This window comes from Eucyclogobius newberryi, unplaced genomic scaffold (genome assembly GCF_026437365.1).
Source record: "Eucyclogobius newberryi isolate DKJ021-1_F unplaced genomic scaffold, fEucNew1.0.hap1 SCAF_9, whole genome shotgun sequence".
In the NCBI taxonomy this organism is placed as follows: domain Eukaryota; kingdom Metazoa; phylum Chordata; class Actinopteri; order Gobiiformes; family Gobiidae; genus Eucyclogobius; species Eucyclogobius newberryi.
This window is the reverse complement of record NW_027316532.1, coordinates 31,115,786-31,141,819: the sequence shown is the minus strand read 5'-3', so window position 1 is coordinate 31,141,819 and position 26,034 is coordinate 31,115,786. Positions and strand designations below refer to the sequence as shown.

General features: G+C 43.5%; 2 protein-coding genes across 5 annotated transcripts in view; one reads left to right on the top strand and one right to left on the bottom strand.

The window, feature by feature from the left end:
• The window catches only part of cers1 (ceramide synthase 1), a 32,077-nt gene extending 20,441 nt beyond the window's left edge, over positions 1-11,636 (top strand). Inside the window, exon 7 of the mRNA XM_072439027.1 lies at positions 10,113-11,636. Within this exon, the coding sequence (XP_072295128.1) occupies positions 10,113-10,155 (43 nt within the window). The 3' untranslated portion in view covers positions 10,156-11,636. The remainder of the gene's footprint in view (positions 1-10,112) is intronic.
• A 956-nt stretch (positions 11,637-12,592) lies between these two features.
• On the bottom strand, positions 12,593-19,982 carry ncln (nicalin). 4 transcript variants are annotated; one of them, XM_072439023.1, is made up of 15 exons: positions 19,700-19,982; positions 18,052-18,242; positions 17,769-17,913; positions 17,479-17,573; positions 17,336-17,416; positions 17,136-17,239; positions 16,113-16,201; positions 15,799-15,938; positions 15,474-15,700; positions 14,677-14,764; positions 14,564-14,602; positions 14,336-14,499; positions 14,203-14,256; positions 13,810-13,888; positions 12,593-13,720 (listed from the first exon to the last, which is right to left on the bottom strand). In XM_072439023.1, the coding sequence occupies exons 1-15, from the start codon at positions 19,872-19,874 to the stop codon at positions 13,658-13,660; spliced, it is 1,734 nt and encodes a 577-aa protein (XP_072295124.1). In that variant the 5' UTR covers positions 19,875-19,982; the 3' UTR covers positions 12,593-13,657. The 4 variants fall into 4 exon arrangements, with proteins under 4 accessions (XP_072295124.1, XP_072295125.1, XP_072295126.1 ...); XM_072439024.1 differs by having other exon boundaries at positions 14,336-14,496; XM_072439025.1 differs by having other exon boundaries at positions 15,522-15,700.
• Between the last annotated feature and the right edge of the window lie 6,052 nt (positions 19,983-26,034).

Sequence of the window (26,034 nt, the reverse complement as noted above, 5' to 3'; positions counted from 1 at the left end):
TTATAGTCTAATGGTGTTTATGAAAGGCACTTCAATGTGATGCTTGGTTAACAAAGTTGAAGCTAGATTAAAACATGCAATGTGATACGATACAATAAAATATAATAGACTAAACAAATGTCAAATTTTGATTATTCATGCCAGAAGTTAAGTATTGTGTTCCCTCACGATTGGGAAATATCCGTTCAGATACTACATGCCGGTGTTACTCGAGGGAAATGCCTGTGTCGGCAAATATCAACTCAACTTAAAACTGCGTTTTATCTGCACCTATAGATCTGTATGTTTTTATCAAAAAGCCTCACAAAGACTGTGACCCTGATTATTATTACTCTTTTTAACCTTTGATCACCTATACGTGTTTTTCAATGCACACAGTGACAAATTGTTAAGTACATTGATTCTGAAGCTAAATAACAAACATTAGGCATTTTTGTGATATACCTTGACCCTCAGTGTTTTATATGTTTGTATTGAGTCTAGAAATATAGCTATATTTATAATTTTGATTCCATTACCTGCGTTGCATCAATGGAATTTCCCCATGTGGGACAATAAAGGATTATCTTATCTTATCTTATCTTATTAAATGTATTTATCATGACAATTTACAACATACTTGTCAAGAGCAGAGATGTTTGTACCACAATCTTTGCATGCTAATTTAAAAAAATAAAAGAGTAAAAGAGCTTTTACTGTGCAGCAAATACCCAAACTAATTGTTTACATATTTGAAGTTACACACTCAAAATGATATATTACAATTATCATTGTAGAAAAAGATTCAGTCGTAGTAATCTAGGCACTGTTTAGAAAAACAAGCCGTTTCCCTGAGTAAGCCCTGCCCACTGGGCGGAGCCTCCTGAGAATAACCTGTCCTGTTTGTCTATTTGTTCGTATTGTTTTTAACTTTCCCCTGAATCTAATCTTCTTCTTACCCTAACAGCCTTGTACTAGGCCATATAAATCATGTTGTTAGTTGATTGCAGCCCCCCTATCACTGATGAGTACTGTATTAGCATCAGAACTATGGGCTCGACACGCGAGAGGTGACAAACGACAGTGACCGGTGACAGTCGCAGCAGGTTTATCAAACACAATGCCGCAATGACCTGCAGTGACCAGTGACGGCCTCACATGTCGCGCTCTGCTCCAGGGCAGATCATGAATCTTTCACACATTTTATTGGCTCTTAAATGTTTATATTTCAATGCATTTCAGGGATGAAAAGTGGCATGTTTGAATTGTCACAAGGGGTTTGCTAAAATAGTTTCATTGACTCTGCTTCATCAAAAGAAAAAGCTGACCGGATAGGTCCCTTGTTACTTTCATAGACAGATCCCAATATTATCAAAGGATAATACTCCATTAACAAATGGAGTATGTTTCCTTAAATACTAAATCCTTACTGAATTTGCAGTTTCCCTACACCTGTCAGCCCATTACACTCTCTGATTGGCTGCAGTGTTGGCAAAAGCGCAAACAGTTGAAAATGTTTCACCTTTCAGTACTTTTCAGTACTTTTCAGTACTTTCGCTTGTCGCCCCCCGTGTGTGGGGCCCATGACCAGGGCTGATGCACCATGGCTTCAAAATACACAAAACACCTTGTTTTTCTAAAACAGTGTCCAGATGACTACAACAGAATCTTTTTCTACAATGGAACACTCCTGGACGAATGTTGACACCAACTTATTACAATTATCACATAAATAATTCAAATGGTCAGTTGAGATCATAGGATTATCAATGTTGAAGTTGTTAAAAAGCAATAAGCATCCAAGTGCAGTTTATGTGCATTTATGTTATAAAATGTATGTGTTATGAAGGCATGGTTGTAATGGTGAATTTACCATGTCAGGCTGCAATACCAAACCCGGCCACTAGGGGCGCGGCCGCCTAATGAGCAGACGACATTTCTTTGTGTTTTTATTCTTGATCTGTGCCTCGGAGATGTTGTTAGCTCTTCCCTTTAGCCCCGTTTTTGTGTGTTATTAGTTAGTGTGCGTCCATGAGACAGGTGCGTGTTTTGCTGTGCTTTATTGTGGGGTTAGAGATGAAAGTCGGAATGCTTGGTGTTGTTACAGAGGTTTAACCTGCATATTACCTGGACTAGCTAAGAGCTAAGCGCTAACGCTAATGCTAAGATAACCTGTCATTCCGTGTTCTTTAGCTAGATCTTGCTGGTATCATTTGAGCCTCTGTATTTATAAGTCAGCCTTATACGCATGTCCTTTAGAGTATGTTTCCTTTGGTGCCATTAGGATAGTCTGATTATTATTTGTGAATAGATTAATAGTAGAGGCTTTGAGGCCTACCCTTTTTCATGAGGCTGCATAGTGCTTGTTTATGTCCTGTTGGAAACTTTATATGTATGTATATATATGATTGTTTATATATTGTCATTTAAGTAATCACCGTTTATTAGTATCAGAGCACTGCTTGTGTTATTGCTACTGGATTGCCACTTCGCCTGGACTCAACCATCCCCCCAGCACACAGTCCCCCTGCCAACCACTGACTGTCACAGCAGCACAGGTGAGGAGTGAGCTGAAGAGGATTAAAGTGAGGAAGGCAGCAGGACCTGACGGCATCAGCCCCAGGCTCCTTAAGTCCTGCGCAGATGAACTGTGTGGAGTTATGGAGCATGTCTTCAACATGAGCCTGAAGCTGAGGGTGGTACCACAGGTCTGGAAGACCTCCTGTCTGGTACCTGTGCCTAAGACACCGCGCCCCAAAGACCTCAACAGCTTCAGGCCAGTGGCTCTCACGTCCCACCTGATGAAGACACTGGAGCGGCTAGTCCTGGACCACCTCCCCTCCACAGTGAGCTCAACCATGGACCCGCTGCAGTTTGCATATCGGTCTGGCATCGGAGTGGAGGACGCCGTCATCTCCCTGCTGCACCGCTCTCTCTCTCACCTGGAAAAGCCTGGCAGCTCTGTGAGGATTCTGTTCTTCGATCTTTCCAGCGCCTTCAACACCATCCAGCTGCTGCTCCTGAGGGACAAGCTGGAGACGGCTGGTGTGGAGTATGACCTGGCAGAGTGGATCCTGGACTACCTCACAGACCGACCCCAGTTTGTGAGAGCCCGGAACTGTGTGTCTGACACTCGGACCTGCAGTGTGGGGGCGCCCCAGGGCACTGTCCTCGCGCCCTTTCTCTTCACCCTTTACACTGCAGACTTCAGACATGACACGGACAGCTGTGTCCTGCAGAAGTTCTCTGACGACTCTGCCATCATCGGACTCATCACGGACGACGATGACGCGGAGTACAGAGGACTGGCGCAGGACTTTGTGGACTGGTGTCAGCGGAACCACCTCCTCATCAACGCGGGGAAGACCAAGGAGATGGTGGTGGATTTCCGCAGACGCCACCCCACTGCCCCCTCACCAGTGAACATCCAGGGACGGGACATTGAGAGAGTGGACTCATACAAGTACCTGGGTGTTCATCTGAACCACAAACTGGACTGGACTCATAACACAGACGCACTGTAGAGGAAGAGCCAGAGTTGGCTCTACCTCCTGAGGAGACTCAGGTCTTTTGGAGTGACAGGGCCACTCCTGAAGACCTTCTATGACTCTGTGGTGGCATCAGCCCTCCTGTACGGTGTGGCCTGCTGGAGCAGCAGCATCACAGAGAGGGAGAGGAAGAGGCTGAACAGAGTCATCAAGAAGTCCAGCTCCGTCCTGGGCTGTGCTCTGGACTCGGTGCAGGAGGTGGGGGACAGGAGGGTCCTGGCTAGATTCACATCTATGCTTGACCATGAGTGTCACCCCCTGCAGGACATTCTGTCCGCTCTGGAGAGCAGCTTCAGTGAGAGACTGATCCACCCTCGCTGTGTGAAGGAAAGGTTTCGCAGGTCTTTCCTTCCTGCTGCTGTCAGACTTTATAACAAACACTGTTAGTACTGAACACTCGCAATACTGACCTAACCATGTGCAATTTTGTCATATGTGCAATTGCTGTTGGAATTCATGTGCAATTACTGTGAAATTCATGTGCAATCTATGTGCTGTCGTGACACATATTCATGTGCAATTACTGTCGTGATCACATGCAATGGTATTTATGTATTTATTTGTCTATGGGAGTTTATTTATTTATTTATAGGAGATCTTCTACTGAAAGTGTTTTTCAGACTTCCTATAAGTGATCTGTTCTTCTGTATCTACCTGCGTTGCACCAATGAAATTTCCCCATGTGGGACAATAAAGGAATATCTCATCTTATCTTATCTTATTACTTTATATGGAAATTGTTCTAATATGTTTATCTGTTTTGTTTACAGAGCCACACACACACACACACACACACACACAGACTTATGTACGCTCATTATCTTCAATAAAAGGAAGTAACAATCCATCCTGCTTCAGTGCATTCTGACTGATGCCCACTCCGCGATCACAACTCTACTGAACTAGCCAGTAGTAGTGAAGCCCTCTTTTAAGATTGAGGTGTTTCAGAAGTCTCTCTTACAAATTGTGGTCCTTCGAGCCGGATAAGGGTGATTACGGAGTGAAGATGGATTATGATCTTCAGAGGAGCGGTGCCCGTCCACGGAGAACAGTACGACCTCCGGGATGGATGAGAGATTACGAGGGATACACGGGGCAACCTGCTCTACCAGAGCAGCACAGATCAGAGGGAGTCGCCGAGATGACGCCCCTCCCACCTCACCAGGGACCATTGCAGGAGTTAAGTATCTCATCCCAGAGGTATGTTGGAACATCTGTCCCACACGAGTTCATGAACATTGTGCAGCAGCTACAAGAGGACAACAGGCGTCTCCAGCTGACGGTTACGGATATGAGGAGGCAACTAGATCGTGGCCCCTATTCTACTGGCCTACACCCAGTGCAGGCGGCAAGCGTCAGTAGCATTTCACCCAATGACACCTGGCTCTCCTCACATCCTCCCACCCAGACTTCACTGCATCAGGGACAGCCCACTTTACATGCAGCACGAGGAGGTACTGAGGAACTAGAGGAGTGGCCCCTTCCCCCACCTCCAGTTCATCTCCCATGTGACAATCCTGACCCCCCACATGTGAAGTTTGCTCCACCCCCCCAGCCACCGGCCATTGCCCAAGAGCTCAGCCAGCGTCTGCATGATCTACATGTGCAACGTACCGCAGCTGCAGTTACCACTAATACGGACACCCAAAACCGTGTGCCACAGCTCGCCCCAATATCTCAGACTTTTAGTACTTGTGTGGTGGGCAACATACTCTCTCCTCAACAAGTGTCTACCCCTACTCTGCCACTAACCACAAGGGAAAAGACCTACCGAGGCCCAACACCATCAATCCCAGAGTTCACACGAGCTGACCCCAGACAATTTGCTCGTTTAAGACTGGCTTTGGACAATAATCTCCCAGCCGACGCTACGGAGAGATTTAAATATCAGGTTTTATGTGATCACCTCCACTTTGAAGAGGCTCTTCTGGTTGCTGACTCCTACAGTAACTCTGTTCGTCCATACACTGACACCATGGCCTCCCTAATCAAGCACTTTGGTCAGCCACACCACCTGTCACTTCAAAGAATAGCAGAGTTGATGGATGAGCCCAACATTCGCTCCAATGACATTACAAGTTTCAGAAAGTTCGCCCTAACAGTTCGAGCACTAGTCGGCATGTTGGAGCAGCTCGGTCAAGATGGTTGCATAGAGCTACAGTGCGGGTCTCATGTGGCGAGACTCTCCAGGAAACTTCCTCAAGAACTACGAGCTGCCTTCCGCCGCTACCTCTAGCCACAAAATAAGGGTGTGCCATCACTGCGAGACTTTGCTGAGTGGTTGGAGTATGAGCTGGTCATTCAAGAGGGTGGAGATAGAGTCGACAAAGCTGACGAGAATCCAAGAGACAGAAGCAGCACGAGAAGAGATAAAAGAGCTTCAAGAGGGACTACCACAGTATTGCTTGGCGCCACTCAAGACGCCGCACCCCGAGAGCCCCCAGCCCCTCCCACTCCAGAAGGTCAGAACAGGCCCAAAGCATACTGCCCTTACTGCACCAACACCCTGCATTTTCTAGATCAGCGTGCCAACTTCAAACTGCTAGCAAAGGAGCAGAAGACCAACTGGATTAAGTCAAACAACCGCTGTTGGCGCTGTGGGCGGAACCATCAAGCCGCTCAGTGTCAACTTAGATTGCAATGCAGGACATGCAAAGGTAAACATCTTGAGGCCCTGCACGAAGTGAACCTGCGTCCAACTGCACCCAGACCAGCAAACCAAATGGGAACTGAGCCCGAGTCCAAACCATCCACAGATGTTCTCTATCTAGATCGGCAAGCAGGATGCAACCAAGTCCTCCTAAAGATCATTAAAGTTATCCTGCAGAACGGTGGGCACACACTCGAGACATTTGCAATCCTCGATGATGGATCGGAGAGGACAATTCTGCTACAAGAATCCACTCAAAGGCTGCAACTACAGGGGATCCCAGAGAGTCTCTCACTGTGCACTGTGAGACAAGGTATGAGAACATTACATGGGGCATCAGTGACCTTCAAAGTTTCGCCAGCCAATCAGCCAAGTAAGACCTTCACCATTGAGAGTGCCTTCACTGCAGATGATCTAGGCCTTGCTAAGCACTCATATCCTGTAGCAGCACTTCAGCAAAAGTACAGACATTTGCGAAAACTACCAATACATCCCTTCGCAAATGCACAGCCACTGCTACTGATTGGCTCGGACTGTCCCCACTTGGTCACCCCCATCCAACCTGTGCGCCTTGGTCCCCCAGGAGGCCCCGCCGCAGTCAAGACCAGGCTGGGTTGGGCACTACAAGGACCCGTTACGTCTATCCGACAACACAGTCAACCCCAACAATGCCTCTTCCTCTCAACTGCACCCCCCCAAACAGAGCTCTTCAGTCAGGTGGAAAAGTTATGGCAACTTGACATTCTGCCTTACAGAAGTGAGAAGCTTGTCACCCGGTCCCTGAGAGAGCAACAAGCCATGAGTCTTCTAGATGCAAAGACCACCAGAGTGAATGTGGAAGGTATAAATCGATATGCCACTCCCCTCCTACGTGTCAACAACATGCCCATACTATCTGTGCAACACGAGACAGTCCTCCCCAGTTTGCGGGGCACTGAAAAACGCCTCAGCCGATCCCCAGAGAAAGCTGCAGCTTACCAAGCAGAGATTCAAGAGCTAACAGATAAGCACACCTGGCGGTACGTGACATCAGTCGAAAACGCCGCGGATGACCTGACCAGAGGAAAAAGACTACAAGAACTTGTCAGTCCATCTCGCTGGGCATGTGGGCCCTCATTTTTATTGCAACCGCCACAGCAATGGCCAGATCACGCAGTTCCCCCATGTGAAGACTATGTCGCAGAAGAACGCCGCAGGCCCACCACATGCCTTGCCACATCTCTGAACAATGACCCAGTGCCTGAGGCTGAACAATTTGACAGTTTCAGCGACCTTTTAAAGAAGACGGCAAAGGGCCTTCATGGGGCGGCCAGCGTGCCTGGTAGCAGCCTTTCAGCAGACGACTTCAAAGCAGCCGAACTTTGCATCCTGAGATCTGCTCAAAGGGACAGTTTCCCCGACCAAGTCCAGAGCCTTTCAGCAGGGAAACCAGTGCTTGCAACGAGTCGCCTCTACACCCTGGCTCCTGAGTTCGACCAGTTACTGCAGCTCATACGAGTAGGTGGCCGACTCAGACGCTGCCAGGACATTGAAGCTGACGCCATGCATCCTGTAGTCCTGGAACCGAAGCACCCTGCGACTAGGTTACTCATCAAGCAGGCAGACACTGAACTGAAACATCCCGGGGCAAAGAGAGTGTTTGCCGAACTGAGAAGGAGATTCTGGATCTTGCGTGGCCGTGAAGCCATCAGGCGGCAACAACGTTCCTGTCCAGAGTGTCAGAGGTGGAGAGCCACGCCAGTCAACCCAAAAATGGCTGATCTTCCTCTCTCCCGCCTTAGGGTAAACCAGCCAGTCTTCTACTCCACTGGCATTGACTGCTTTGGCCCAATGCAAGTTAAAGTTGGACGAAGAAATGAGAAGCGCTGGGGCTTGCTCCTTAAATGCTTGACAACTCGAGCTGTCCATATTGAGGTACTGTCCAGCATTAACACTGACTCTTTCCTAATGGCACTAAGAAGATTTATCTCTCGTCGTGGTAAAGCTGCAGAGATACTGTGCGATCAAGGCACCAACTTCCGAGGTGGCGACCGGGAGCTACGGGAAAACTTCAACGCCCTGCATCCACCCTTACAGGCCCAACTAGCAGAGTACCAGATCAAGTTCCGCTTCAATCCTCCAAGTGCTCCACACTTTGGTGGGTCCTGGGAGCGGGAGATCAGATCCATCAAAGCGGCCCTAACATCTACTCTGGGCTCCCAAGTCGTAAGCTTAGAAGTACTCCAATCCGTGTTGATTGAGATAGAGGGAATACTCAACTCGAAACCACTGGGGTACGTGTCTTCTGACCTGGCCGACTCAGATCCCATCACCCCAAACCTGCTGCTGATGGGGCGGCTCGACCCTTCCCTTCCCCAAGTGACGTATCACGATTCGGAGCCGATCGGACGTCGACATTGGAGGACCTGTCAAGTTTTAGCGGACCGTTTTTGGACACAGTTTCTGCGCCGCTACCTGCCAGCCCTACAAACTAGATCCAAGTGGCAGAAGGACACATCGCCCATTCAAGTTGGCACGGTAGTGATGATCGTAGACCCTCAATTACCCAGGGCGTCTTGGCCTGTTGGAAAGATCAGCAAAGTTTTCCCAGGCGCTGATGGTTCAGTTCGCTCTGCCGAAGTCAAAGTGAGGGACCGGACATATGTGAGACCCGTGAGTCGGCTCATTCGACTCCCTGCGGTGCCGGACCAAGATGGACAGTAAAGGCACATACTTCAAACTTGCTGGCACAAGTTTGGGGGCGGCTGTGTTATGAAGGCATGGTTGTAATGGTGAATTTACCATGTCAGGCTGCAATACCAAACCCGGCCACTAGGGGCGCGGCCGCCTAATGAGCAGACGAAATTTCTTTGTGTTTTTATTCTTGATCTGTGCCTCGGAGATGTTGTTAGCTCTTCCCTTTAGCCCCGTTTTTGTGTGTTATTAGTTAGTGTGCGTCCATGAGACAGGTGCGTGTTTTGCTGTGCTTTATTGTGGGGTTAGAGATGAAAGTCGGAATGCTTGGTGTTGTTACAGAGGTTTAACCTGCATATTACCTGGACTAGCTAAGAGCTAAGCGCTAACGCTAATGCTAAGATAACCTGTCATTCCGTGTTCTTTAGCTAGATCTTGCTGGTATCATTTGAGCCTCTGTATTTATAAGTCAGCCTTATACGCATGTCCTTTAGAGTATGTTTCCTTTGGTGCCATTAGGATAGTCTGATTATTATTTGTGAATAGATTAATAGTAGAGGCTTTGAGGCCTACCCTTTTTCATGAGGCTGCATAGTGCTTGATTATGTCCTGTTGGAAACTATATATGTATGTATATATATGATTGTTTATATATTGTCATTTAAGTAATCACCGTTTATTAGTATTATTATTAGTATCAGAGCACTGCTTGTGTTATTGCTACTGGATTACTTTATATGGAAATTGTTCTAATATTATGTTTATCTGTTTTGTTTACAGAGACACACACACACACACACACACACACACATACACATACACACACACACACACACACACACACACACAGACTTATGTACGCTCATTATCTTCAATAAAAGGAAGTAACAATCCATCCTGCTTCAGTGCATTCTGACCGATGCCCACTCCGCGATCACAACTCTACTGAACTAGCCAGTAGTAGTGAAGCCCTCTTTTAAGATTGAGGTGTTTCAGAAGTCTCTCTTACAGTATGTGAAAATACAGTTCTTTGAAGTTACTTCCGCCCGGTGCCTGGGGTCATTTGCAGTGAGTGGCAGGTGAAGGAGGGCAGAGTAATGGGCAGATGGCCTCAAAGCATATGGAGATGTGATTATGTGTTATCCTTATCGTGGAGGCCTTGAACAGCCCTGATAGCCTCTCTAACGCTGCACATCTGCTGATCACCTCCCTGCACACACTCCCACAGCCCTAAACTCATCCTCCATGCTCTGTCTCTGCAGGAAGCACGTGCAGAACGGGGTTGCCAAGGAGAAGCATCTATAACAAGCTTTTTGTCTCCCCCACCTGGCATTAAGCGGCAAATACAAGAGGAAATGCTCTTCAAGGACCACTAGTCAAAAAAAAGGAAGGAATTTAGTTTGTTTTATTTTTTTAACTCTTTATTGGATTTCATTATGAACGTGTAATTTTGTTTTCAGCATTTTAGAGCACTGTGAATGTTTTTTTTTTTCTTCAGGTAAATTTTTTTTGTCTTATTGTTGCTAACTTAACATTTGACAGACCGACGTTGGCCAGTAGTGGGGATGTAACTGTCCTGTTCTCCACTGTCTAGTCTAGAGCACTGGGTAACAACAAAACAGTATTTGGCTCAAGATGACTTTTTATATCAAGTCATTCTTTAGCCTCTCATTCCATCTTCTTTTGACAGCATCCCAAACTTAAATGAAATCAGAGGAATATGACAAACACTGCTGTCTTGTACTGGTACTGAGCGACCTGGCGCCGACTGCTGCTCTCACCACATTGTATTGATTTTCATATCACTGCACACAGTTAGTGGTAATGGTGGTGCCTCAGTACTGTGTCCTTGATGGATATGAACTTAAAAACACCACAGTGGTGTGTGTAGACATGTTTATGTAAAAAGGCTGCTGAGTAAATAAATAACTGTAGTAAATTGTTTGATTATAGCATTCATGAACAACTGTGGGACTTCTGTAGTATAGGAGCCTTTTGTTTGTAGTCTTTCGTCAGTGTTCATCATTTAAGCATCTGATGAACTGATATGAAGGCATGCAAGCTTATTGCTGATTTAATGACAGCAAATAGCCTGATTTGATTGATGGTAATCCTCTTCATATTAATACAGTGTTGACAATTTTTTATAAACATTTTTAATTTAATCAGTGATGGCTATTTAGTTTAACAACAGAACAATAGCCTCAAATTATGTAAGATATAACCTTATGATAAAAACCTATGTATGCAAATGGTATGGTATTCAGGATGCATGATGGAATGATTTTGAAAATGCTATGAAGATAACAAACAAATGATGAAGCCATTCGCTATGTAAGTTACCTTTCAATGTCCAAACATAATCTTTGAAAGCTGTTGTAACCACCGAACACACAGACTGTAACAGACCAGTTCAAGCTAAACCTTAATGTTTATGTGCAGCTCATACTGTCATCAATTGTGTGGGTTTGAATCTCTTATAGATTCAATCACAGTGACTGGGTTTCATTGGCTTATTCTGTGTGCGTCTTTGTGGGAACACGTCGAACCTGTTGAAATAAGGGATCTATTTACTCTTCATGATCAAATTTGAGCTCTTGCTTGAATAAACAGCATGCTTGTGCTGCTGGAGCAGGCCACAGATGCCGCCGGTGGAGGAGTGACAGTTGGAGTAAGTCTGTCTTCCACAGCCTCCTCCAACTCCTCCCATTTTGACTTTGTGTAGATCACGTAGTTAATTTTGTTTTGCTGCTGTTTTTTGGCTTAAAGAGCACAGTTTTAAGCTGTATCTTGTTTTTTGTTTTTATGAAGTAATCTTTTCAGACGAGATGTCCAGGGACCATCACTCACATCTGGATCTGGTTTCCAATGTAAATGCTGGCTCGTATCACTGTAGTCTAACTACATAACATCAGTACTGTACGTGTAAGTGTAAAATACAATGCTTTTCCAGAATAAAGTTCACAAAGGACTTGCACCGTTGTAGCAAGCCCTGCTCTACTGTGAGACTAGAGTTAATTTAAATAAATATGTTATGTTTAGATCGAGACTAGATGAGTTAGAGCTGGATCCATTTGTTGTATGACACCATGTGTGAAGGCAGCAGCTTTGGACTGTCGAGCTGACAGTTACTCAAACTAAAATCACTCATATTCAAAAGAAATGATCTAATCTACCATGCATGTTGAAGCATTAGTTGACAATTCAGCTTGTTTGGCCAGACAGCTGTGACAAACCTATGTTTACCGTAATATGAACCTGCCCCTTTGTAGACTAATCACTGATCAGATGATAAAATTTAGTGCCTCTCATTGACGCTAGTGTTGAATGGCTGAATTGGGTCTCATACTTTGACCTTTACAGAAAGTATTTACATTGATGCTTTGACTGTGCCAAAATATCAACTCAAGAGGCAAGAGCTTGTAAGTGCTGGGTTTGAATGGAGGGACACTAAGCCCTGTATTTCTTTATTATTTTATTTGCACTGTAATTTATTATTAGTATTTTTATTGTTGATCCTTGCATCAATATACAAATGGGAAGGGAATTTGAGTTTTAATGACCTAGTGGGAAAAAAATACACATTCATTGAACTTATTTGAAATTAAAATCATGTCCATTAACACAACTTGCCCTATTTGGTTAAAATTGTATAACATTACATTTGTAAGTATGACAATGATTGATTTTTTTAACATTCAATGATAATGTTTTATTTACCCACACAATAAAAACATGCCAGTTAACAAGTTTTGTGTCCATTTATTTCAAATCAGATATCCTTTCCTCAAAGTTGTGAGCATTTTACAGTTAAGACCAAATGAGACCTCAGTGCAGAGCAAATGGAAGCTATCAATAAATAAGTACCACATAGTGTTGACACATCCAGGATGGGAAAACGAAACATGCATGAAAAATCCAAGAGCAGCATTCATCCCCAACAGGCAAAATACAGGCCAAGTCCACAGAGCAAATCTATAGTTTGGTTATACTTGAGATCAATTTGTGTTTTTGTCAATATTTTAAGACTTTAATTCCTATTAAAAAAAAAAAATAGTTTTTCGACTTGACCAGTATCTTGCTATGGCATTTAAAATGTATAAAAGGTTGTAGCCCAGTTTTCATTCAGCCACAAAAAGTCATAATCAGCACAAAAATGTGCTTACAGACAAAAGGAAGTGACTGGAAACAATTGTGTAAATAATGATAGTTGAAGTGCTAGGAGCTGTAGCTTAACAGTGGGTAAACATTTTTCTACACGTGACTTTTAAAAAGCAGATTTCAAGAAATAAAGAAGCAAACAAGATTGTGAGAATTTAACACAAAATCAAAAGAGGTTATTCCTACACATTTACTGGGAAATGCGTTGCGTAGGTTGATTGATAAGGTTAATTGGTGTTAGGCATGAATGGGAGAGGTAAAGAAATCACAACGGTTCACATTTTATTCTGACCACTCCTCCTGTGTAATTCAAAATAGTGTGGCCAGTTCACCCACTCTAGCTGCCAACAAGACAAGATTCACAAGTCACTGGTAAAGTACAAAGAGGCATGTGGAAGTTTTGATCCATGTAGTATTTTCTGCAAAAAATATTTGATCTTGTGAAAAAGCATGCTCCAAGACAAAATGTGACTTTGGTCCTTCCTGAAACCCTTAGTCCTTGAGACGGTAGGAGTCGACAGCAAGACAAGACGTGACATTATGGTCACAGCTCAGGTTGGAGGAAAAGTGTACTGCACTGGTAGAATACACCTTTAAACAGGAGTCGGACACAAACTTCAGGGACTTGTGAAGGCAATATAAAGGTTCAGTGGGTCTTTGTTTTGGGCTGGGTGATCCTACGGACCACACTGTACAAAACTCCAAAGTTCTGCAGAGACAACAAAGACAATGGGCTTGTTCAGCAATTGTGGAAACCAATATTTTTTAGTATTTAAAGCAATTACCAAAGTCACATACCTGAATAGCAAGATACATAACACCCAAATATGCAGCAATACAAACTGCAAGCAGCAGGTCAAAAATAGCCGGCTTGACTCTGGGGGAAAAGAAAACTGAGTTTTGACTTGTTTGAGGAAAAATTACATTTATACGTAAATAAAATTATTGTATACGTGAAATTAGATCTTAAGAGTTAAAAGTAACAGTTGATCTAATTCTTGAAAACACCAAACGTATTCCAAAAAATGACAAATGCTGCTGCAATTAGTGAAAGATGAGTGCCATGGCTTCATTGACAGGTTTGGTCAGATTACTGGTCAGGTGTACACACAAAACAGAACTACAGAGGTAAATCCATAGTGATGGAAGCAGAAAAAGTGCATGTGAGAAAAGTGGAAAAATGAACTTTACCTGTAAGCGTTCATTGTCTGCTTGAGCTGGTCATAAAACACAAATTCCGGATCTCTGAAAGTAGAAAGTATTTTTTTGGGTCAGAGATAAAGAAAATGAAACTTTGTAGAGTTGGGTAGTACACGTTCTTCACCTCTTATCTGCCTTGACATAATGTTTCTTCACATCCTTGAGGTAACGTGTGAGATGATACTCCAGTGTGGAAACAACACTGCTGTCTTTATCCACCAACTGTGCGGCGCGTGGCTGAGCTGTGAGCCAGTCGACCACTGCTGAGAGCTGCTCCTCCTGCACCTGCTGATGTGACGACACACCATAAACACAAGTTTTCCATTATTATGAATTCACACGAGCTACTTACCATTTGTTCAGTGAAAATCTGCAGGTCCCCTGGGGCACCCTGCACAGTGAGTGAAAGAATTATAAACTGATATGAGGCATCATTCTTCCAATGTTTGTAATCTTGTATAGTACCTTTTCTGTGAGGTTGTAAATAACCCTGGCAAGAGCCTCTGCAACAATTTTTGTGTTCCTGCCAAGTTTCTGCATGTCTACATGAGGCCTGCAAGACATGTGTAGAAAGTGATAGGGATATAAATGTTCAGAAATCAAATCAAGGAAGAAGAAAAAAAGAAAACTACCAATACATCTCAAACAAAGGATGTGCTGCGTTACTTAGAATCTGGTTTACAAGAGGAACTATTCACACAATGCGTGAGGCTGATGATCCCTACAAGGACTACAACTCTAACCTACAAGTCGGTCAGATGAGGTGAAAAAACAAAACAAAACAAAAAAACATGGACACAACACAGGATTTTAAAAAGTTAAGGCGTTATGGACGAGTTTTCGGCGATTTGAGAACTAAAGCGGAAGTGCGCATGAGCACTCTCACCGTGCGGACGGATAAAACACACACGTACGTTTGTTTATTAGCGCAACGGATCGCATCGCATCTCTCGTCTCCCGTAGATTTCCGTCTCTTATGAGTCAACTCGGACAGTCTTTCTCCGTCCTAATTTTGTCCCGTACACTGAGGGAACTATATTATGATAGATCCATGCGCTTAGATACGCGGAAACGTGCTGCTCTCATGGGGACGAGCTAGACGCGGCTGCAGGTGAGCGGTAGGTGAGTTCTATAATTGATACGTGGCAGGACTAATTGGCAGTCCACGCCATGAGGAAATAAGACTCAGATTTGGGCTAAAAAAATCGTCCATTACGCCTTTAACCGTTTTGAGATACATAGACTTGCAGTAATGAACGCACCCAGCAGGGGGCTCTCCCACTCCGTAATGTGAGGAGGGGGACACTGACCGCACATCCATGATGCTGGAGCGCTGTGCCAGGCGGTGAGAGGGCAAGTGGGACAGGGTGAAGGCGGGAAGTCGTCGAATACCAAAACGCTCGTGCTCCCAAGCCAACATGTCGTCTGCGAGGTTGATCTTCTTATGGACCATGGAGAACTTTACCTCAGGGAACTGACTGTCAACCACCTAAAAGCACACAAGCATATGTAAACGGCATGTTTCTGCAGGTTATTTACTGGAAACGTTTTTATAGTAAACTGGATTTTAGGTCCTGCTGTGCTCACCATCTCCAGCTCTTTTAGCAGCTGGTACTGAGGAGTGCCCTCTTTGGGAGGCTTGGAAACATGGAGATGTATAGAGTCTCCGTTGCCCAGAGTGTCAAGACACAACACAAAGGCCACATTGTCTTGCAGCAGACTGGAGTCTATTGAATCACAACCACAAAAGCCAATGACAAAAAAATAAAAGAAAGCATTAAGAAAACAATGCCACGCTTGAGAAAATGAAAAGCTCATCTATATATAGATAACAATCTTCATGTATTCATTTTACACATTTAAATTGAGTGGTAATCAACAGATTATTCAGTAAACTGCACCTGTGTGGTCAAGGTTGTCCTCCAGCCAACGTTTGGTGCCTTGGTAGTTAAATTTTCCACCACCGGATAAAAAGAACAGCAAATTATATCTGTATAAAACACAAAGTTATGGATGTAAATAAAGATTGGACCAGAAAAATACAGTTTTATTATAGAAGGCTTTTCCCCCTGGTACTGCATATACATGACACTTATTTGATTATAAACCTTTCAAATTAGGCAGGAGGCGCCCAGTGAGAACAAGATGATCTGGCAAAGTTGTCTGCAGCGCAAGTCACAGAACACACTTTTCTTTCTTTTTTTAAATACAGCAAACGCCCCTCAAAAGGAACCAGCTCACGAAGTTTCAAATCAGTTTCACTTGCTTTCCTAAATCCTCACTCGAGGGCTGGGCATTTAATCAAGACAGAGTCAGTGATGTAAAAATCATCAGATATATGGTCTTTTTTTTTTTTTTTTTTTTTTTTTTTTTTAAATCGAGAAGGCCACACTCAATATCGTCACTAAAAATATGGGGTTTAGAATATACATCATTAACGATGGAATAGATTAAAAGTCTGTATGGTTAATGTTCATGAAATCATTAGTGTCATTTTTATTTCTCCATCTCTTTTGCTTCCTTGTTTGTTGGCCTCTTTGAGAAGGTAAAGAACAGCTTGAACAGTAATGGTAAAGACAGTGCCCAGCTGAGAGATCTGACATCACTCTGGGAATGTGGGATTACCAAGAAAGCCAATGAAATTATTGACCTAGACGAGGGGCACATTTCATCTTCAGGTTTTACCCTAATGACCGGCACTGTGAGATGCCCCTGGGTGGAACTGATCACTATTCTATGTCCTTTATTCCTTTCACAATTAGATTATTCAACTCCTGCTGGTGTGCAATTAAGGATTACTCTTTTGATTCTTTTATCAAAACTGTCATGGCATATACTTGTTTTCCAGGTGGCAGCAACCACAACAAATATATAAATAATACCAATAACAAAACAATACAAACTAAAAGTACATGATGCCTCACCCAGCATGTGTCCTCTTGTACGTGTAAAGTTTAGAAAAGAGACGGGCCAACTCCAGCAGTAAAGACACCCCACTACCATTTGAATCAGCGCCATACGACAGCCACTGGAGAGTTTTTTTTTTTTTAAAGAAGAAAGAAAACATGTCACTGAATCAAAGAAAAGCAGATCAAAATGGAAAAACTTGATGCTTGACACATACAGGAGCGACACCAAATGAATCGTAATGAGCAACGATGACAATTGTAGGCAGATCTTCTCCGCCAACTCCCGCCAGACGACCCTGTAAAACAAGACATGGTTCACATCGTAGTCATACGTTGCTACAAAACCTGTATTCTTTACCTCTAGGCTGGTGATGGCCCAGTCACTGACCGCTTTACTCTGAGCTCCACTTGTGACCATCTGGAAACCATTTGCTGTGGCGGTATGAAGCAGCACTATGAAAAAACACAACCAGAAATAAATAAATAAATAAATAAATAAATATATATATATATATATATATATATATATATAATAATATAATATAATATATATGTATATATATTTTTTTAATTATTATTATTATTTTTTTTTAAAGATTACACCCGAGTAGTTATTAAACCTGTAACCTTGTCTGAAATGGCATCTACCTTCAGCTGCTGATAAAGACCCCTGAGATGTGGAGGAGGTCAGAGTCTGTGTGTAGATAGACAACAGCTCGTCATCCTCCATGGCAAAGTACACTGGGATTATGGTTTCTGTGGCCAGCATCTCTGGCTCCAGCTCCATAAATTGCTGCGGAAAAAGAAGAAACTCGTTATGCAAAATGGAAACAAAGTGAATAATATAATTTTGTTTACTGCCAAGAACCCAGAACAAATGCACATATCAGATGTTCCAGTACCATATGAAGTTAGAGATGACTGATATTACCTGCACGATGTCCTGGGGCAGAGCAGACATGTTTTTGGGCAGAATAATGACCACGGCCCCCGCAGACTGCCGCAAAGCATCCTGGTACTTTTCATAAGAAAAGTCTGCCAGTCTCATGATGACACAGCGACGACTTAGTACGTCTGCCTCGACAGTGCGAGCTTCAGTGTTCAGGAGCGCATTTCTGGTACCTGGAATGACATTTGGAAAGGTTAAAAAAAAAAATCATAATAAATTCAAAAAAAAATCACACATGTTACAGGAGGAGCACTGCCATGTTACAGGAGCTACAGGAGGAGCACTGCCATGTTACAGGAGCTACAGGAGGAGCACTGTCATGTTACAGGAGCTACAGGAGGAGCACTGTCATGTTACAGGAGCTACAGGAGGAGCACTGCCATGTTACAGGAGCGCACTGCCATGTTACAGGAGCTACAGGAGGAGCACTGCCATGTTACAGGAGCTACAGGAGGAGCACTGCCATGTTACAGGAGCTACAGGATGAGCACTGCCATGTTACAGGAGCTACAGGAGCACTGCCATGTTACAGGAGCTACAGGAGGAGCACTGCCATGTTACAGGAGCTACAGGAGGAGCACTGCCATGTTACAGGAGCTACAGGAGGAGCACTGGCATGTTACAGGAGCTACAGGAGGAGCACTGGCATGTTACAGGAGCTACAGGAGGAGCACTGCCATGTTACAGGAGCTACAGGAGGAGCACTGGCATGTTACAGGGGCTACAGGAGGAGCACTGCCATGTTACAGGAGCTACAGGAGGAGCACTGCCATGTTACAGGAGCTACAGGAGGAGTGAGCGACAGGAGGAGCACTGCCATGTTACAGGAGCTACAGGAGGAGCACTGCCATGTTACAGGAGCTACAGGAGGAGCACTGCCATGTTACAGGAGCTACAGGAGGAGCACTGCCATGTTACAGGAGCTACAGGAGGAGCACTGCCATGTTACAGGGGCTACAGGAGGAGCACTGCCATGTTACAGGAGCTACAGGAGGAGCACTGGCATGTTACAGGGGCTACAGGAGGAGCACTGCCATGTTACAGGAGCTACAGGAGGAGCACTGGCATGTTACAGGAGCTACAGGAGGAGTGAGCGACAGGAGGAGCACTGCCATGTTACAGGAGCTACAGGAGGAGCACTGCCATGTTACAGGAGCTACAGGAGGAGCACTGGCATGTTACAGGAGGAGCACTGGCAGAGCTGGACAGGATGACCTCCAGGTGGCCACTGGTCAAAGTCTGACCTGTGGCTCCAATTTGTCCTGTCACCAACAATAATCAAACATCTTTATGAGGGTGGCCTCAAGCCTCATACATCTTGCTAATAACTCTTTTGAAATATGATCCGTCTCAAAACGTACTTATGTTGGAGGTACATTGCCACACTATCATCCACACTATATTCAACTACAACTACACTATATCTTCTGATTAGTGAAATGTCTCAAAATGTCGCCAATAACAGGAAGCTGAAGCCCATTGATCCACACGCTTTGTGAGTGCTAGCGGTGTTAGCTTCAGGCTACTGAATTAATTTGGCTCAGAATCTTCATCTATTCGTCCCAAATGTATTCACGTTAAAAGCGCCCTGTGCACGCTCACGGACAGTGGCATTAAAAGCAGATCTCACCGTAGGCTTGTCCTTGCAGGTCGTACTGCTGCATGCGGTAAACCGTGAACTCGTGCGCCGCCTCGGCCGGGAGCGGCGACACCAGGATCAACACCGCGGGAATAAACACGATAAAGGTGAGTGGGAAAGAGGATTTGAACATGTTGTCAAACACTTCACTCGCTTCTTCAAACATCTTGACAAATGAAAGTAGGACAGGGCTAAAAGTTAAAACACAAGTGTTTCCTGTCGCTCTCGCTTCAAGAGCTCAGCCACTGGACGTCAACGGACAACAGCGGGCAGATAGTTGGACTACTATTTTGAACGTGTTTAGTATTTCTCCAATTTTATACAGACTCAAGCCCAGGTAACTCACACAGTGAGTGTTTGTATTTTCATCTGTTTCATTTTTTTTATTTTGGACGATTTCAATTATTTTAAACCGTTTAAAACGAAGGGGTCTTTTAGGCATTATCGCGGGCAACTAATTTCACTGATTGTACCGTAGATGATCGCCACCAGGTGGCGCAATGTAGCAAATTTAAACCATGGACCTGAAGGAGGGTAAAGCATGTTGAGCTTATACTTCCATATGATAAAGACAAAGTACTGTGTATTTTTACATGCTCAAGTGTACAATATGTCATGTGCTTCTAGGCTAGGTCTGCTGTTTGCCACTTTCATCTTTGCTTAAAATGTAACTTATTCTAAATATATTTATATAATTTTCTTTTTTCATTATTTGGTTATAACTAGAGTAAAGGCTAATGTATTATGTGTTATCTTTATGAAACGCTTGGCTGCATCAGGGGAGAGGAGTATATTTTCTCTTACTGGTGGCCCTCACACTCCTCTTGTCTTTCTCCAGGGGCTGTTCTGCTAAATGGGAGATTAATGCTGATATGATGATGTCCTGCCATCCCACTTAATGGACCTTGGCGTCGTTATTTCCTGCTCTATAATCTATGCCCAGGATAGTGAGAGGGTAAGAATCAAACAAAAGAACTAAACAGCAGGTTATGTTACTGACACACAACAATGACTTTATTATAGATATCTATTGTGCTTTAGTCTTACATTACTTGAGGGTGGCCTATGTTTTAATTGTAATTAGCCAAATAAAATCCATCCTCTCAGTTTTGTTTCTGAAATAATTTTAAGATCATATTGCATTGCCCACTGCTCCAGAGGAGATGCCCGGCGGCATCGAAGGATGCGTCAAATGCAGAGGATACATTTTCCTTAACATTAACATCCAGCGATACTCTGTCATCTACAATGCCTGAGCTGTTCTCTGTCCTCGTTTCTTTCAGTGCTCCTGGGAATGTCCTGAATGAGAGCATTTGCTCTGGACCTCTGGTCACAGAAACACTTTCGCTGTGGCCACACAAAGAGAGCACAGTGTGTGTGGGTGAGTGTGGTGGATTAAGAGATTAGCCACCTAACGGTAAACAATTTCTGAAGACTATGCTTCTGTAAGTTGCCCCCTCTGATTTACCGGCCATTCCCATTGTCATGTTCTCATCACACAGCTGCAGGTCACACAACACTGTCCACACTGAAGAGGCCTGACTAACAGAGCTGTCCTATCGAGCAGATTTTTAACTCAGCTGTTGACAATATGTCTTTGTAGCTTTATTCATCTGATATTACAAATATAATTTTATCCTTTCTTTTCAACACAATTTTATTTTTCACTTCTGACATTGACTTGCAATGATTTGTGGTCACAAGACCAAAGAAGGCAATATTGCCCAGGCTTATTAATGTACCTTGCAATTGATTTACCAGTCTTTTTGATTAAGGCCAGTGGAAATAAGCCAATGAAAAAGGGAGAACATAGCGTATGACAGCTGAGCTGTAGTGTCTGAAGCAGTGTGCCTATTTGGTTGCACAGAGCAACAGTCAGATAATGGATGACAAGGCCTGTTGGAGCCAGCCGTTCCATTAGGTTTTGTTAATGCGGTCATCCGCCTTCATATCCACTTTCAGAGACGCTCACTCACTCTGCCCACTGAGTATGGCCCATCTCCTATCGCTCCTGTGCTCAAGTGTTTCTCTCGCTCCTCTTGTTCTCTCATTTTATCTTTTCTACACTGTTCTTTATAATCTTATACACTTAAGATTATTTTGGAGGATGCTGTTTTTGATCTGCATGTGAGTTTCTGACCCCTGTGTCATCACATAATCATTGCAAAAGAGAGTGGTGCAAATTGACTGGAAAGAGATGTGTGTTCTTTTTTGTGTTCAAATCTTTTCATACCTCTGTGACATGTGAAGTCATCTCCTGTATTCTGTGAACTCCGGGGTTGTGAAAGCAGTGCAAAAGCCTCTTTGTATGAACTGTACGTTTTGTGGGTGGGACTTTCAGAATTTCATGAATGAAGACAAAGGGTGTGTATGCATGGAGCAATCATTTTCTACATGCTGGGAATCTTACATTTTTGAGGACCTTGTAAAATGTTTCCTTCCTTTTTTAATGGACAATGTGCATATTTTACCAAATTACACCAAATTAGATATAAAAACATTGCCCAAACAAATTTAATTCATGTATTTGGATTTAGTAAGGCACAATCCTACAAGATTTAAACTTCTGTCCTGTGACCTGAAATCCTGTGAGCTCTGGTTTGTATTTGTCATTGCCCCAGTCGACCTTCAGCTCATCTTCTCAGTATCTTGTCTTTTCATCTTTATGTGTACGACCCTGGTTTCTTCCTGCACATCAAGCCCTCTCACCGATCTCCCTGACGCTCCTGTCATATTTTTTACCGTTTGCATCACAATGAATGTACGAGCTGCCTCTGACCTTCTCCCTTCCTCCATCTGTGCGGGGAAGCTGGGCTCACCACCAGCCTAATAAACACACAAACAAATTGCGGCAGGTCCCGAGTATGCTGCGTGGGCCATGTAATGAAGTTGGTTTCATGGAAATACAAGGCAATTAAACTCCCACGTTGCCTCCCCCCAGAGTGGACCAGACTGACTGACTGGGACGCGGCTGGTGAGGGGGGGTTTTGCCAGGAAGAGAGCGAAAATGAGGAGTTAAGATGGAGGGCTTGATGTGGAGAATAGAGGCATTTAGGCAGCCCAGAGGAGTAGGAAGTGCGCTGGCTGTGATTGAGCTTAAACACCAATTAGTCATGAGGTTGGCCCTTCTCGGGGTCACTTTAGGGCCCAGCGGCACACTGTCCCGACATCACTCACAGCCTCCATGTTTGTTTTCCTTGTTTGCCAGGATGATTAGGCTGATTTCAGTTTGATTGCCCACGAGATTCAAGCTGTTCACATGGGGAAAGCCTTTAAGTCACCAGTATACAAAACATGGTTAAATTGTCAGGTCAGATTTCCTCCTATTCTATTTGTGAATGTAATTTTGATACAAGTTTTGTCGAAAAAATGTATACCCAGATACTAATCGATACTGAAACTACCATCAAAACTATAAATATTGATATTGGAAACCTGGAAACCTTTCGTGAATAGTTTGTCTTCTTGGTCTACAATCAGAACGTGTATAAGACCACATGGTAATATTACAAAAAGTCCAATAATTTAGTGCTGAACATTACATTCTGCTAAAAAAACGAATCTTAGTATTGAAATCAAGTTTGACATAAGATAAGATAAGCCTTTATTTGTCCCACAATGGGGAAATTCAAGTGTTGCAACACATAGTAGGTACAGAAGTAAAAAAAAAAACTGTTAACTTATAAAAAACACTCTTATAGAAAAGCTCTTATAAAACTCTTGTAAAAAACCTCTTATACTATATAATAATAACAACAACAATAGTGACACTCTTATTTACAGCTGTTATATGGACAGAGAACATTGCACCAAACAGTATTGCACATGACATGTTTAGTATTGTGACAGCACTATTTCGATTTCGACCACAATGTCCTTTTTGAATGAATTAATAATGGAAAAAATGAATGTTCTGGCTCAATGTACCAATAACTTCAATGTATTTAAGTTAATAGGGCTTGTAAGAGTCACATCGTCATTAGGGTTTCACGTTCGGATATACACTCATTTTATGGTGAGTGAGAAATCGTGAGCCTGTGTGATTATTGAACCCACTAATTCCATGTTCATTTTTTCCATCGGTTTAGTTTTCAAAGCTTGCATTCAAGACTAATGACTGAACATGATCTGTGGGATAGCTCCAATCAAGAGGAGCTGAGGTTGAAGCTTTGTACACATCTGGTTTGCAATTGTCCGTATCTGCATGGATGATACACTATTGTCTGTGTATATGATGTGGCTATATTGTTTGTTGTCACTAGATGCCTTTTGCCAGATGCGTGAGAATGCAGTCAAAGCCAGCTTGATTGGAATTCTGTTCGAAATCTCAGCCAAGTTGGAGACAAAAATGTTTCCCTCTGCTCCTGTTTGCATTCACGTGGAAGAAATGTGAAAAACCATACAGTCCGTGCACATGGCCACATCTTTCCGAACCCACCGCTTATTGATCCAGGCGCTTAAATGGCATCAGCACCAAACGTTAACCTGATTGAAACACAAAACATCTGCGTTCCTGTCTTTCATAGAACTAGGATGATCACTTGGCTGGCTGTGGGGGGCAAAGCGGAGACCCGTTTGGTTAAGGGCTCAGACCAGCTCTGAAGCTCTCACATCATTGAGCACAGATAACATGTGGGCCCAGTGCCAGACCCATCTACGGCAAACAGGAAATTAAGAAAGAGTGATGAAACGAATGAGGAAAGTGTCGAGCGATACAGTTCAAGCAGCGTGTGAACTTTTGAGCAAAGATGAGATTACCTTGGGTTTGGCAAAATCTTATGTCTATAGGCCAACTAAGAATGACTTGGAATAATAGACAGAATATATAGAAGCAGATCAGTCCTGTGTGAATGTGATGTTTGAGTGAGTGATTGCTGGTGGTCACGGGGGCCGATGACGCAGAACCCAGGTCATACAGGCTAAACCTGCTTGCCAATGCCTGATTTTGCCAGCTTTTGGAAGGTAGGTCCTGGTTAGTACTTGGATGGGAGAGCGCTGGAACACCAGGTGCCACAATGAAGCAGCTAGAGGAAATGTTGTTGTGGCAAGACACTTCACCTAGACTGCCAAGTAGAGCTTTGAGTGTCCTGAAGGTTGAAAAGCGCTATAAAAGTAAACTGTAGTAGTAATAATAATGCTAATATTATAGTTGTGGAGGAAATTCATATACACTGTAGTACAATATAAATAAAACACTACCTCATTATTGTAGTTTTACAACTATTTGTCTCTTCTGACATTTCCATGATGGTGTACTTGTGTTTTTTGAGAAACAGCTTGCAGGAAAGTACACTGTGGTGCATGTGGTCCCAGATGTGGACGTGGAAAAGCCCTGACAGGAGTCGATTCATCATTGCTCTCCAATCATCCATCATCATCAGCTGAGTGAGGGTCAGTGCCGGGCTGGGTCTGAACCCTTTGGGGGGACCACTCGGTACCAACGGCCTCAGAGAGGTCTTCCTCCCTGAGAACAGAGCGGTGATTGCTTCAGCTTATACTCTCCATGTGTTACAATGATGAATTGTGAAAGAAGAAGGAAAAAAAATAGGCACATTTTGACTGTGGCAACCGAAAGGTCTGGTCCAGTCTGGCTGTGTTTGGATTATGTGACCTTGTGAATACTCAAGTCCCAAACTTCCACTTATTCTCTTATTTTGTGAAAATGGGGACATGGTAAAATACAAGTCATCCAGGCTTCACACTGCAGAGTGAATACATCTCTACATGTAGAGGGGTGTATGTGTCTGAGGAGAAAGACCCCAGACACTTGACCACACGTCCTTTCTTTTGACGCAGTCTTAGGTTTAAGGTCCAGATGTTCTCCAGGACCCCTCTGTGTATCTTACTCAATCATACTCCAGAGAACTCAATGTGCCCTTTTTACTCAACTGCTCTGTAGTGAATGGTGAAGATGGGAAACCTATTACTTGCTATTTAATGAATTAAGTTTGTTGTGAATCAATAAGTTAATCAGTTAATGTAGAAATGGTTGAATTCCAGAAAGGTTCTTGATGGTCTTACAGCGAGAAAGTGTAAACCTGGAACACCATGTCTCTTTTGGGATTGGGCTATACATCCATGACCGGTCATAAAAACATGATGGAGGCTGACCAATATAAAATACAAAAATATATCTCCAGATTGTCACAGTGTTATCCAGATTTGCTCTTGAAGTAATTGAACGACAAATCTCAAATAGTCCAATACAGATTCTTAGTAACCTCTAGTACCTTTGAAACTATCAGTAAACTCATTTATCTCTAACTTATGCTTTGCTTTTGCTGATGCTGTACAGTTTGAATATATTGCCAGATAGAAACAGCCAA